The following is a 14210-nucleotide window of genomic DNA, read 5'->3' as shown; positions in this document are numbered from 1 at the left end:
GGAAGATTGAAGACTGATTTCCCAGAGAGGGGCAAGGGGCGGTTTCTTGGCCTGTGAATTGATGAATGCAGTTCTTCATTTTTGCAGAATACCCCTCTCCATGAGGGGAAGGAGTTGACCCATTATTTTCTTTTCTTCCCCGCATGTTCTTATATGTCATTTAGTGGTGATTTGAGACAAAGCTGGTCAGTGTATTGCTCCCTGCAGTAAGGGAAAACACCGCCATGCAAAGCTTTGGCAGTGTCTCGGCAGGTGGAGGTCAGGTATTGGTCAGGGTTCAACTAGAGATGCAAAACCAGTAGGAGATATGTGCTAAGAGGTTGATTGCAAGGAATTGGCTTGCGTGATTGTGGAGGCTGGCTAGGCAGATCTGAAATCCATAGGGCAGACCTGCAGGAAGAGTAGGTTGGAACTCTGGGGTAAAGGCTGAATCTACTGTCCCTTGGTAGAATTTAAGGCCTTTCAATCTATAGAATCAGGCCCATCCTGATTATCTGGGATAATCTCCCTTACTTAAAGTTAACTGATTATCAACTTTAATCACACCTGCAAATACCTATACAGTAACACCTAGATGAATATTTGATTGAATAATTAGGGATGGTAGCCTAGTCAAATCGGTGTATCAAAAGACCATCACAGAAAGTAACATCAGAATTTATTGAGAATTGGAAGTTTGATTTCGGCTGGTCTTTCAAAGCATGTATGGGTCATGGGGTTAAGAGCAGAGAATTTCCAATCGAGGGATTCAAAGAATCTTTGGATGAAAAGTTGATGTTTTGCACTGAAGAGTTTACGAGTCTTTTAGGAAGTTCTTATAAGGAAATTCCTGCACTCCTTTCTAATGAAGGAAGACATACCACTTTTGTTCCCAAAGCATGAGCCTTGTGATTCTCTACTTACGGAGTAGAAGCATTAAGCACAAATATGGCTACCATACTGTCCAACTGGCTGCCTCAGAGAGGGGACACATTCATGGGCAGCAAATCAGAGCTGGAATTTCACACCACGTACACCTGCCCCTCCCTCTTTAAGTGGCTCATGGCCAGTCTACCTCATAAGTATCATATCTTTCCATTCTTTGTGCATCCCAGGCTCATAAGTGACCACACAGGACTATTCTCTGTTCCGTGAGGATGTCTTGTCCTTTGCGCTGTGCTGTTTCTTCTCTCCTGGGAAACCCTGGCTTATAGATTAAAAGGCCCTTTTGAACTTCACCTCCACTAAAGCCCTTCGCTGAGTATCCTCTTCCTCTTTTCTTCTTGTCACACAGATGTGCTTGTGCAGGGTTGGTTACCCCCTGTAGAGGCCACAGCTTTTTCACGATGCAGATATAGCACCTCAATCTTCCACTTTATTGAATTTCCCGAAGACAGGAGTTAAGCCTCATCTTTGGCCAGGTGCATAGTAGGTTTAGAATTTTATTCTAGTATTATTTGAGGTCTGCCCTATGGATTTCAGATCTGCCTAGCCAGCCTCCACAATCACGCAAGCCAATTCCTTGCAGTCAAGCTCTTAGCACATATCTCCCACTGATTTTGCATCTCGAGTGTAATACCCATGTGCCAGGCCACAGGTATTCGCTGTTTTAGAAAGAGAATCACAGTAGTGACTGTAGCAGTAGTGACCTAACATTGACTCTCAGGGAGGTGACATTCTGAGCGCGCGCACACACACACACACACACAGGGCGCTTACTGAATGCTTGGAGGACTACATCAAGGAATGCCTCTCCAAAACAGAGGTAGAGTCCCAAGAATGATAAAGCAGCGAGTGCCAGCTTCCCAGCCTTTGAGGTGCAACACACTGTGGGCCACAACTCCTTAGCTACGTTGGTCTGTTGACAGAAGACGCATACGTTTGCGAATATTTGTTATCCTGCTGCGTGCGCTACTGAATTTAGGGTCTTAGACTTAGGATAACTTAGATTATACTATTATTTTTATTGATCAGATTACATAGAGAGAGTAGCTGAAAACAAATAGAGAGGTGCAGCAATGTACTTTTTGGATGGTATTTTTGTGCCTTAATAATAAACAGCCAACTTTATTTTTTTGAGTGTTTGCCACGTGCCAGGCACTGTTCTGAGCACCGTAAATGGATGATTTCAGGTACTCCTCAGCACGACCTTCAGAGACGGGTACTATCCCCCATGGTGCCCCTGAAGGAGCTAGCACAAAGGACAGCTGCGTCACTTGTACCGGACTCCCCCGGTAAGAAGTGAAATGCGGGTCACATCCTGCCTGGAGACCCCGCTCTGCACTGATGCGCCACGTGGCTTGGATGGAATTTATAACATCAGGGCAAGCACAAGCCCTTTCCTCTGCTGCCCAAGTTCACATCTCTTGGAGAGTGGAAGGCGGCATGAGCCGGGGGAGAAGAGTGCGATGTGGCTGGTTCTCCTGGCTTTCCCTTTGGGTCTCATCCACCTTTCTGCTGGGACCTTAACGTTTTCCATGCATATTTCACAGCTCTTCTACGTATCTGCTTTTATTCCAAAATGCCAAACACTCTTTTAAGAACAACTCTTTCAGAGGCAAGGAAAAGAGAGAAGGCGAATGAACTGCTGCCCAAGGAGACAGGCGGAGGGATGGGGCCTGCTCTCTGTCTGACGGTGGCAGTCACTCTCGGTCTGAGCCAGTTCTAGGCCAGGCTCAGCGTCTGTGTCACCTGTGGTTCTTACTGTTCTCTAAGCAATGCCTTGTTCTCCCCATTTGAGGGAAGAGAAGACTCATATCAGAGTGGTTAAGTAGCTTGCACAGAGCACACACAGCTGGTGCGAGGTAGATGAGGAATTTGAACCCAGCCCTGCTCGTCAGTGGTTATAATACTGCTTTTGTTTTCAGCAAACAACCCTCAAGACCCTTTCTTCAAAGAGCTCGTACTTCGATCCCAGAAAGCCAGGAGTCAACATTGCAGGAGTCAACATGGGGGCCAGCTGCTTGATTTTACCGCAGTCATACCCCCACCCTGTGTCCTGTATCTGTGGCCTCACAGGGAGCCTCTGAGAATCTGCAGGGCATTTGTTAACGCCATGCTTAACTTCTTTGCTCTCACGGATGTTGACCAGTTGATGAGGATAATGCCCCTCTGAGGATAAAGGCAAGATCTTTGTCTTCTTCCAGAGCGATAGAGCACAGCTTCTGGTGTCACAGCTCCCCTTCCCTCCAGGATGGGTTTGCATCTCCCTTCCCCCTCCATGATGTTGAGCAAGTGACTTACCTTCTCAGCAACTTTGGTTTCTTATCTTTAAAATGGGCATGGAGTTGGGGACACCTGGCTGGCTTAGTCAGTAGAGCATGCAACTCTTGATCTCGGGCTTGTGAGTTTGAGTCCCACATTGGGTGTAGAGATTCCTTTAAGAAAATTCTTTAAAAAACCGGGCATAGAGTCATTATGATGGTTAAATAAGCATGACAACAAAACCCAACAATACTTCAGCTCAGTGACTTCCAATAAATGTTTATTGCTATTATTAGGAATCCTTTACCCCCATCCCAAATTTCCATGAGGAGATATTATCCTAAATCCTCCTGGCTGCTTTTATCAGCAGGGCCTCTTTTTCTTCTTGACTAGCTCTTTGGAAAGAATAAACTGGGCCCCTCTTTCCTCTGGGAAGGAAACTGCTTTAGGTCTGACCTCAACAGGTCTGCCAACCTGAGGGTCCAGTTCGCTGTCTGCTGGTTCTCACTCTGAGCCTTGTTCTCCATGAAAACTAATAAAGGGGATATTTTAGGTTTTTCATCTTCTGACTCTCTTCTTTCTCAATTCATTTAGAACCAGAGCAGGAAAGAGGTATGCTGTGTGTTCAGCTTCCTTAATATTCTATCATGAGTCTTTGCTCTCTTCCTCTCCCAGTTCTCATAGAGCCACAGAACTTTAGGGTTCAAAGATTTTTTAAATGACTGAAATTAATTTCATCATTCCTGCCCCCTGGTGTCATTCAGCCCTTGCTGGACACTTCCAGTAATGAGGAGCTTGCTTTTTCAAGAGGCAGCGCAGGGTGTCTGGGGGGGCGGGGGGGCGGGGATGCTCTAAATTGGGCTGGAATTGCCCAAGGTGGGTGGTTGGATCTGTCAGAGTGGGGCTTTCAGGCCATCCTGTACTTGGTATAAAACATTCAGATTAGGTTTTCTTTGGGAGACAATACGGGCCTGAAGCCTGCTCCCTTTCAGGTAATTATTTTAGAAAATTCCTTTTCCAGTAAGTAGTCAGAATTGGCTGAGGGAGAGAGCGAGTGTTCTATGTGTTCTTTGGCAGCTTATCCTGAGAAATTTCCCACCACCTCAGTGTACCTGCTGAGCAAATTCTAGCTTTGTGGCTTGTCCAGAATGATGCAGGACAATGAGCCTCATGGCACTTTATTAACTTCCTGGCCTCTGTGCTCCAGAGTGGGGCATGTGCTTGTGTGACTCCCATCAGGTCACCTCCTGAAAGCTGAGTGTGGTGCGTACTCTGGTGGCAGGAAATAAAACTGCCAGGGAAATTCTCCTTCCAATGCCGGAGATGCTAAATGACAGCTTCAGAACACTCACCTCAAATATACCTGCCAAGTGGAGGAAGACTGATTTGGGATCTGCTTATTTATGCTGTTTGTTCTTAACATTAAGGTGACATGCAGGGGGCCCTGGGTGGCTCAGTCGGTTAAGCGTCTGCCTTCGGCTCAGGTCATGATCCCAGGGTCCTGGGTTCGAGCCCTGCATCAGGCTCCCTACTCAGCGGGGAGCCTGCTTCTCCCTTCCCCTCTGCCACTCCCCCTGCTTGTAATCTCTCTAGTAAATAAATAAAATCTTTAAAAAAAAAGGCGACATGCACTTAAAGCTGGCAAATGTTAAGAAACCAAACTCCTGAATAGAACCTTTACAAAAAATAGCTTTACTGAGATAGAATTCACATTCCTCCAAATCCACTGTTTCAAATGTTCAGTTCAGTGGTTTTTAATGTATTCATAGGTTTGTGAAATCACCACCACAATCAATTTTAGAACATTTGCATCACCTGGAAAAGAAACCCTGTGACTGTCAGTATTCATTCCCATACCCCCTTCCCCGCCCCCCACCGCCACGAGCCCCTGGAAACCACTAATCTCCTTTCTGTCTCAATGGATTTGCCTATTCTGGACATTTCATACACATGGAATCATAACATATGTGGTCTTTGCGTCAGGATTCTTTCACTTAGTGTAATGTTTTCAAGGTTCATTCATGTTCTAGCATGTATCGATACTTCTTTTTATTACCCAATAATATTCTGTTGAATGGGGATACCACAGTTTGTTTATCCATTCGTCAATTGATGGACATTTGGGTTGTTTACAACTTTTGGCTATTATGAATAATGTTTTTGTGAGCATTCATGTACAAGTTTTTGGGTAAACGTATGCTTTAATCCTAGCAGAATTGCTAGGTCATATTTTCTAAATAACCTTTCTTTTTTATTACTATTAACATATAATGTATTATTTGTTTCAGGGGTACAGGTCTGTGATTCATCAGTCTTACGCAATACACAGTGCTCACCAGAAGCACATACCCTTCCCAATGTCCATCACCCAGCCACCCCATCCCTTCCACCCCCCTCCACTCCAGCAACCCTCATTTTGTTTCCTGAGATTAAGAGTCTCTTATGGTTTGTCTCCCTCTCTGGTTTCTTCTTGTTTCATTTTTTTCTCTCTTCCCCTATGATCCTTTGCCTTGTTTCAAACTTGCTTTTTTCTGTTTGCTATTCTTGGGCCCCATATTCCTATTCTTTGTATTTATATTCACTTCTGTGCTGAATGCTGCCTATGACTTGATATAAAGTTAATACATCTGAGACCCAGTTTAAAGTTCTTTGTAGAAATAATTAAAAATTACTCAATAATTTTGAGAATAAAGTGACAATAAACTGAATGATAAGAATTCTTATCATATAGTGTTACTGCTAGATTTTTTTTGCCTTTGCTCTCTTTTTTTTTTACCAAGTTTCTAAAATTTGAAGATTTACAAATATTTTATTTTTCTTTTCCAGAATCGCAATGAAATAAAAAATGGCACTATCCTTCGATTAACCACATCTCCAGTAAGTTGATCTTAGTGTATAGCTTTCCAGTAAATACTTTGCTCTCCAGTTCTGCTCTATGTGATTATGAGATGTTAATTTTTGAGGGTGACTTGAGTGCAAAACAGAAGGTCTCTGGAATGTCCTCACATGTGGATTAGCAGGAATGCCCTTCCTTATATTTCCCATTACAGAGGAGGAAGCTTTTATTTCAGGTTAAGTGCAAGTAAACTGACTTTAAGGTTTGAGTTTGGTGGTCATTTCAATAATTCTTGTATTACAGGTGGGATAACTCAGCTTTACTGATGGGTTTTTACCCACCTGCCCAACACATCCACCTAAAGCCATCTAAGCAAATTCAGTCAACAAACAAAGCAAACCAAACCAAAGACAGCCCATTGCCTCTCTTTAAAGTCAGGGTGTGTCTATGTGTAAAAGTGAGAGAGAGTGTTGAAGCATTTTCTAGTTTTGGCCAGTTATGATGACGATTCATAATAATGTAGTTTGAGAAATATTTGCCACTTAATCTGTTTCATTGACAGCTGATTCTAGATAAAAACACTTTAAAGTCTTCCAAATAAAAGCTGCTGAACAAAATGCTATAGAATATTTAGACTACTGTAGCTGGCTGTGTAGCTTATCTTCATTTTTCTTATTTGCTTGTAGATACTTTGGATAGTAACATTAGCATATTTAAACTGGATTATTTCACAGTGCATTTTATTGCTTTCCTAAAAAATAATCTGCACAAAATACACCAAGTGTTACTATTTTCACTCTGCATATGTGACAAAAACTGTGTCTAAATCTTATTTTCAGTTTCCCCTGAAGCCATGTGGTAGGCTAAAAATAAATTTAAAAATTGGGAAAAGCATCTGGCTAAAGTTAAATTGTGGGTACTGTAACTACCACACATTCTTCTTGTTGAAAATTACATTAGAGAGGCTTAAAAACTCCTAAACATTTTACCCAATAACATCTTGAACCTAAACACGGCGACAAGCTCGACAGAATGCATGGCTGGAGTTGGCCAAAACGTCTTCTGATGCCTTCTTTTCCAATTACTGGAAATTATCATTCATGCTCATTTTTCAGTGGCCACATGATGAGCTGAGACATTTTTGTCTGACTTAGCATTGACCTTACTTTAGTCAGCATGAATTAATGCTAACTTGACCTTTCGAGACCACCGTTTCAGCTGATTTTTGTAGTTGCTGTTTATCCTGTTACAATTGCTCATCTGCTCGCCGGGCAGAAAGAGTACACCTTGCCTTTTGTTAGGTCTTAGAGCTAGAGAGGCTTGGTTTTTACACCGAGATCTCTAAGCCAAAGAAGACGTTAGTTCTTTTTTTTTTTTTTATTGCCATGGATTCGTGAACATTTCCACAATGTAAGCCACTCCTCCGAAGAAGGTTAGGTGTTTGGCAGGGTGACGTTTTTTGGCGTCCCGAAAGTCCGTGCTCTTCAGGTCGTGACCTTCACATTCCCAGCACGGTGAATGGTAGGATGTGGACGCCACTGCGCAGGGCAGCATCATAAGATGGGGTCCACCGACAAGAGGCTGGGTTACATGTTCTAAAGAGCAGGGGTCCCCAAGCCTGAATCATTGGTGGAACTCTAAACATGCTGATGTTTGGGCCTCTACAGAGAAGCTGAATTATGATATCTAGAGGAGGTCCAGGAATCTGCATGTTAAACAAGCATTTTACGATTTGGCTGTTAGCCCTAGGGTCTAGAATTGGACATTATTCTAGAAGCAAGATATTTTGGCTCTATAAACTTCACTTGTTAGTAGATTTTTTTTTTATTATTTTATGTTTAACTGAAAAATATGGGTCAGCATATGCTAACTCTTTCACTTTTATACACACAAAAAATGTTAAAAAAATATAACCATCTCCATCAAATTCGCTAGGAAGTGTTAGTGTACCATCAAGAAATGAGCAAATGGCGTTACACCATAAAGATGTTCCGTTCTTTCATCTACCTTGGCTGAACTCTCCCTATAGCCAGACAGAATGCACACACATGTGTGCGCACATTTACGCTGCTTTAGCTAACGTGCATCTGTGCTGACTTCTGCCTCTGTGACCTCGGCCAAGTTATAGAACTTCTCTTGCACTTCAGTTTCCTGTGTACACTGAAGATGGTGAGGACACCTGCCTGATAGGATTACTGTGTAGATTAAATGAATTCCTTCATGAGGGTATTTAGAAGAGTGGCTCATAAAAAGCCCCAGGTAACTTCCGCTGTTTTTATTACTAGTATTAGCAGCACCCAACACTGTTAGCATTAATACTGACAGTGAGATAATCTTTGAGTACTCCTTATTATCATCATCTGTACAGTAAATGCCGACGTCCTGCTTGGAGAAAAATGTATTTTTCGAGCAATTCAAAGTCATCCACTTGGGTTAAATATATGTTAATGCTGTATGTCCATTTTGAAATTGTAAGAACAGCGTATCTTTGAGTGATTTTAGAAGATGAAGTGATTCTTGCTCAACCCTCCATTCTCCCTCTTAAAAACATGGGATTTAGGGTTGGGGTGATTTGTCAGATATCTAGGGATCTGTGAATGAGTAGAGAGAGTTCTCGTTCTCCTCCTTCCTTCGCCCCCTCCTTATTTCTGATGCAAGGTGTCAGTTGGTGGTTATAACTACAATGGGAGACCACTGTGTGTCTCTGACCAAGTGGGGGAGGGGGCGTGGGGTTCATTCCTGACTTGGTCCCTGGAGAGTTGGCATTAGTTCCCTGCTGGGTCCCCTTCCCTTCTGGGGGCTACTTCCAGGTGAAGTGAAAGGGGGGGACCTGGGCTGTGGAACCTGTTGCGGTGGAGAACCTTTGCTGTCAGAACCTGTGTGGATTCTCTTCTTTCCCTCTGCAATCTTGACCCCGTTAGAGCTCACATGGGGCTCCTTGGGGAGTTCTCATGAGTTTCTGTTCAGAAGATAACCTCACTGTTGGGGACAACTATGCCCTCTTTTCCTTTCTCTGAAATATAACGAGCTTCAAAGGAAAAAGCAAGTGCCCAAGAGGGAGAATATGAGGATGGCAAAGGCACATTGCAGTTTTGAGTTAGATAATAAGTACAGCAGATGTTGAGTTATTTCCATTAAGCAGAAATACAGGCAGAAAAATTTAATATTTTATTTTTCTTCCTGTCTGCCCCAACTGAAAAGTAGATATGAAAACCATTACTGGATGAATGAGAAATAGAAACGGCAAGTTATTATCCAGAAGGTCAGCTCCTCCAATATATTTCCATTCCTCCCTGCCCGGCGTGTCGTAGCCAAGGGCAGATACCTTAAAAAGAAGTCTAATTATAGGCAAAGCGGCTAATTTGGTTTCCAAATTACTTTGTTTGATATTTATGCAGTAATTAGCCAATGCATGTGAGACACATGGCATTGAAAAGTGAAATTTATAAGCACCATTTTGTTGTGCTGGAAAACTTTCAGTAACTGGGAAAGATTATTTGGGTGTCAAATGAAGCTTCTGAACACGGCATGTAGGCAGTTATTACTCAGAATATTGACTGAACAGGTGCTGCATAAATTTGTGTAATTGCTTAACTAAGCAAATAGCTTTTTTGTCATTTGTAGATAATAATTTTACTTAAAAGGTAAACATTTTCCCCATTTTCCCCTCCTCACTGCCACTCCGGTTCCGTTTCGGGGGCTTTATTGTTTTTGTGCTCTTGCTTTTCCAAGGGATGGAAATATGGGCTCTGTCAGGAAGGCAGTTGATTCCCATCATGAAATTAACAGCTGTCGCCTGAAGATGGAGTCATTATGGTTGGAAACCTGCCCCCGGTATAGAGTATGCCTATGGTCTTGTGCTTTTGGCCTCTGTAGCTTCGTTTTTCAACGAAACGGTAATTTTTTGTCCATTGTGGTTTCCTCTGTGCATACTCTTCCTTTTGTTTTCATCCTCGATGAGGCTCAAAACGCCCAGCAGCTGCACGAACGAATCCAGTCGTCGAGTATGGATGCCAAGCTGGAAGCCTTGAAGGACTTAGCCAGCCTTTCCCGGGATGTCACGTTTGCCCAGGAGTTCATAAATCTCGATGGCGTCTCTCTCCTCACGCAGATGGTTGAAAGCGGCACCGAGTAAGCACCTTTTACTCAGACTTCGAGGCTGTCCTGTTCTTTCCAGTATTCTGGGTTATTTGTTCCTTTCCTCGTACTTGCAGTTTCTAGTTTTAAAGACCAGAAATTGACTGCTCCCCCCACCCCACAAAATCCTTATGTTTCAAAGTCTTAGACCAGCTCAAAATAACATCCCTGAAGTAATTTTTAAAAGATTGTCATTTGAGGGGCACCTGGGTGGCTCAGTTGGTTAAGCATCCGACTCCTGATCTCAGCTCAGGTCTTGATCTCGGGGTCGTGGATTCAAGCCCCATGCCGGGCTCTGTGCTGGGCATGGAGCTTACTTAAAAAAGTTATCATTTAAATGATGAAGTGTATATCCTTAATTATTTAAAATTAAATACAATAAATATTTGTTAAGTACTGTGTATAAAGAGTGAAAGTCGGTAGAATTTAAGAAGATGTGAGCCTTGCCATTAAAAAAACATATGGTGGCAGAATTCAACTGAGGTATAATTCCTTCTGAGAGCGGGGGAGTCCAGAGGTTGGACCAGTTACAGCTCACGGAACTTGACAGAGGAGGTGTCAGTGAATGGGCCCTGAAGGAGTTTGAGTTCCGTCACGATCAAGAGAGGGATGGGCATTTCTCCTTGGGGAGCTCCCCTTCTCAGGGAAGGCTTTGATCCTGTGGTGTGACTGGGGAGTATAAGGAGCAGGATGGGGCTAGCTCTTACATGTGTGGACAGATAACTCCCCTGACCACCGAACGCCGGGGTAGGGTCCACATGTATCTGCTCATTCCCGTATGGTCAGGTGCTACTGGCATTCACTATTAAGGCACGTAAATTAGAGCGTGTGAAGATGCCAAGGCAGTTAATTGCATATTAATATGCTAAATCAGTGATGTGCAAAGTTGGTATAGGTATTTATGGGGAAAGAGTTAAATGTCACTGAGAATTGGTGTTTAAGCCTGGGCCATTTAGATGTCTCTTCAGTACCTGGTGATGCAAAGAATGAACCGTTGACTGTGCATGTTGCAGACCCATCTTGACCCTATCCCTTCCTTCATTCTTTTGTTCCTTCGTTCCTTCCTTCCATCTCCTACACGTGGCCTCTGCAGGTGGCACTAGTGACAAATTCTTTTTTTTTTTTTTTTATCGGCAAGCAGGCTTGGGTGATTTGGAAAGGGTCGATTGTAGACAGGTATCGTTTATTTTTTTAATGAGGGCTAATTAAATTTTTGGTGAACATCAACTTGGAGCAGAGCAGGGAAACTCAAATTCTGGGTGTTACGGGAATCCCGGGGTGCCTTCTATAAATTGGAGATGGAGTTTGCAACGGCTCAAGGGAAGCTGAATAAATTTTTGGATCTCAGGGGCTTGACCAAGGCAAAGGAGAAAACGTTTTACCTGTGTTGGAGGCTCCAGGCTGAGGTCTAGTGTGGAATGTATCTGATCCTTCATTCTTTGGTACAAATGAGCAGGGGAGTGGGAGTTGTGATTATATACACCTTCACTGGTCACTGTGGATGACTTCACGTGGTTGCCGCATACGGAAGGTCCTTTTTCATGCCCATCACTGATTCTGGTGGGACAGTGAGCCCTGGGGGGTTCAGCCTCAGTCGTATTTACAGCGTGTTAAATGAAAATGTAAAAATGCCCCCACAATTATTATCTGAGTCCCAGCCATTGATGTATCAAAAGCAATCAATGTACTAGAACTGGTCGTCATGTAGCTGCTAATACTCGGTGCTTCTGCCATGGATACCTAAGTATCCAGGGCCTTACGCATTTGAACATTCAGAATGATATTGTGTTAATGCTTCCAAATTTAGCGGAATTGCAATCATAATTGCAATTACAGTGTGAAATACACTGAAAGCAGGGGTCCATGTGATTTGTACCCTGAATAGAGATCTGGGGCTGAGCTCTGGGACCTCCAAGGCTGGCAGTTATATATTTCGACAATGAGGAAAAATACATGTTAGGAGCTTCAGTTTTTTTGTTTTGTTTTGTTTTGTTTTGTTTTAGTTTCCATTATATTTGTTTGCTAGGGCTGCCATAACAAAATATCACAGACTGGGTAGCTTAAACAACAGAAATTTATTGTCTCATAGTTTCGGGGGCTGGAAGTCCAAGATCCAGGTGTTGGCAGCATTGGTTTCTTCTGTGGTCTCCTCGGTTTGCAGATGGCTGCCTTCCGGCTCTGCCCTCATGTGGTCTTTCCTCCACTCATTCCTCACGTCTCTCTGAGGGTCCACATTTCCTTTTCTTATAAAGACACCAGTCAGATTGGATTAGGACACACCCCTCACAGCCTTATTTTAACTTCATCCCCTCTTTAAAGGCTCTGTCTCTAACTACCATCCCATTCTGAGGGACTGGGGGTCTGGGACTCAACATAGGAATTCTAAGGGGACACAGTTTAGCCTGAACCCTCCTCAAAGGGACACTGCCCTTTCTGCTTGAGAAGAAAAAGAGTGAACACTGATGCTATGCATTTGTCTTGTCAACATTATTACTTATTATCTGTGTCATTGCCTTGCTCTGTAACTCATCTCGACCTGTAGAGGGGCCCCAAAGAACCACTACTCCGCAGACTGAGGACTGGGGAGGCACGTCTGAATTCTTCCTCCATGTCGCACGTGGATAACCAGAGAGGACGTTGACACCGCATGTGCTTTATGTGAACTGCAGTCATTGAATTCCTTTCTTTGAAAAGCGTGTTATAGTTACTAGTATTTCAACGATTTGTAATCCGTAAGCCATGTTGATTTGTTCCATGCAGCCGGGTTTCAGACAGACAAACAACTCAAGGCCAGATCTTGGGTGAGTTGCCGGTTTGCATTTATCTCTTATGCTTTCCTGTTGCCCTCTGTTACGGGAAGGAATGGTGTCTCTCTGGCTCATGTTTGGTGTCCTCCTTACCGTCTCGCATCAGTTCAAAGTCATGCTACTTTCGGGGATGGAGGAAGGAGGCGCTGGAGCCATGCAGCCTCCTGCCTCTTCTGCTGGGTTCCGCAGCTCAGGTTAAGCTGCTCATTTGATGCCCAGCTATTTTTCAGATCTTTTGCTCAGATTAAAAAGATGAGAGAAAGACATTTTTCTTATAAGGAAACCTGGCTTCTCAATTAAACTTATAGCAAGACTTTAATTAATTAACAGGAAACTTTGGGAATAGAAACTGTACAAATTAAATAGATCCTGCAATTTGGAATGCAGTTAGTCATGACTCCTGGGCAGATTTCCAGCTGGGGAAGGCAGAGGTTCCCTAAGCAGGACCTGTGGAAATTTTTAGGAAACACTGAAGAAATGCAGCTGGAATTTTTCCCCTTACTTGGAGCCATAATGAGATTCAGAGATTACTCACCTGCTTGTCATTACTCAAGGTCTCTCGTTCCAGTTGGTCCCAGGAGGGGCCGTGGGGCAAAATGGGCAACATAGGAGCAATGAGAGTGTCACTTTGGCAGAGCACAATGTTTCAAACCTGAATTGAATTTTTCCATCCTTGTGGAATTTTGAAATTCCATTCCTAGTTTAAGCTTGAAACATATGTGTGGAAGGAAGTGAAGCTGTGGGGAAACGTGCTGGCTCAACCTGAGCAAGGCAATGGTGTCAGGTAAGGAAAGTCAAGGAATGGACAGTGCTTTTTTAAAAGCGGGTATTAAGGGTCTTCTCAAGGGGTTAATATCCAAAACATATAAAGAGCTCATACAGCTCAATAACAGAAAACAGCCCAGTTAAAAGATGGGCAGAACATCTGAATAGACATTTTTCCAGAGGATACATACCGATGACCAACAGGTACTTGAAAGATGCTCAATGTAACTCATCATCAGGGAAATGCAAACCAAAACAACAATGAGATGTTCACTTACAACTGTCAGGATGACTACTGAAGACAAGAAATAATGAATGTTGGAGAACATGTGGAGAAAGTGAACCCTTGTGCATGGTTGGTGGGAATGTAAATTGGTGCAGCCATTCTGGAAAACAGTGTGGAGGTTCCTCAAAACATTAAAATTAAAACTACCATATGATCCAGCAATTCAGCGACTAGATGTCTATCTGAAAAATAATGG

The 14210-nt window shown here is 43.2% G+C and overlaps 1 protein-coding gene across 4 annotated transcripts in view; it reads left to right on the top strand.

Annotated features, from left to right (window-relative positions):
• Positions 1-14210, top strand: part of ELMO1 (engulfment and cell motility 1) — a 512699-nt gene that overhangs the window by 151567 nt on the left and 346922 nt on the right. For all 4 annotated transcript variants that reach the window (XM_078059467.1, XM_078059469.1, XM_078059466.1 and 1 more), the window contains exons 5-6: positions 6010-6060; positions 9981-10150. In XM_078059467.1, the coding sequence (XP_077915593.1) occupies positions 6010-6060; positions 9981-10150 (221 nt within the window). The remainder of the gene's footprint in view (positions 1-6009; positions 6061-9980; positions 10151-14210) is intronic.

This window comes from Halichoerus grypus, chromosome 12, assembly GCF_964656455.1.
Source record: "Halichoerus grypus chromosome 12, mHalGry1.hap1.1, whole genome shotgun sequence".
NCBI lineage: Eukaryota > Metazoa > Chordata > Mammalia > Carnivora > Phocidae > Halichoerus > Halichoerus grypus.
The sequence above is the reverse complement of the archived record's forward strand: the minus strand, read 5'-3'. Positions and strand labels throughout refer to the sequence as shown.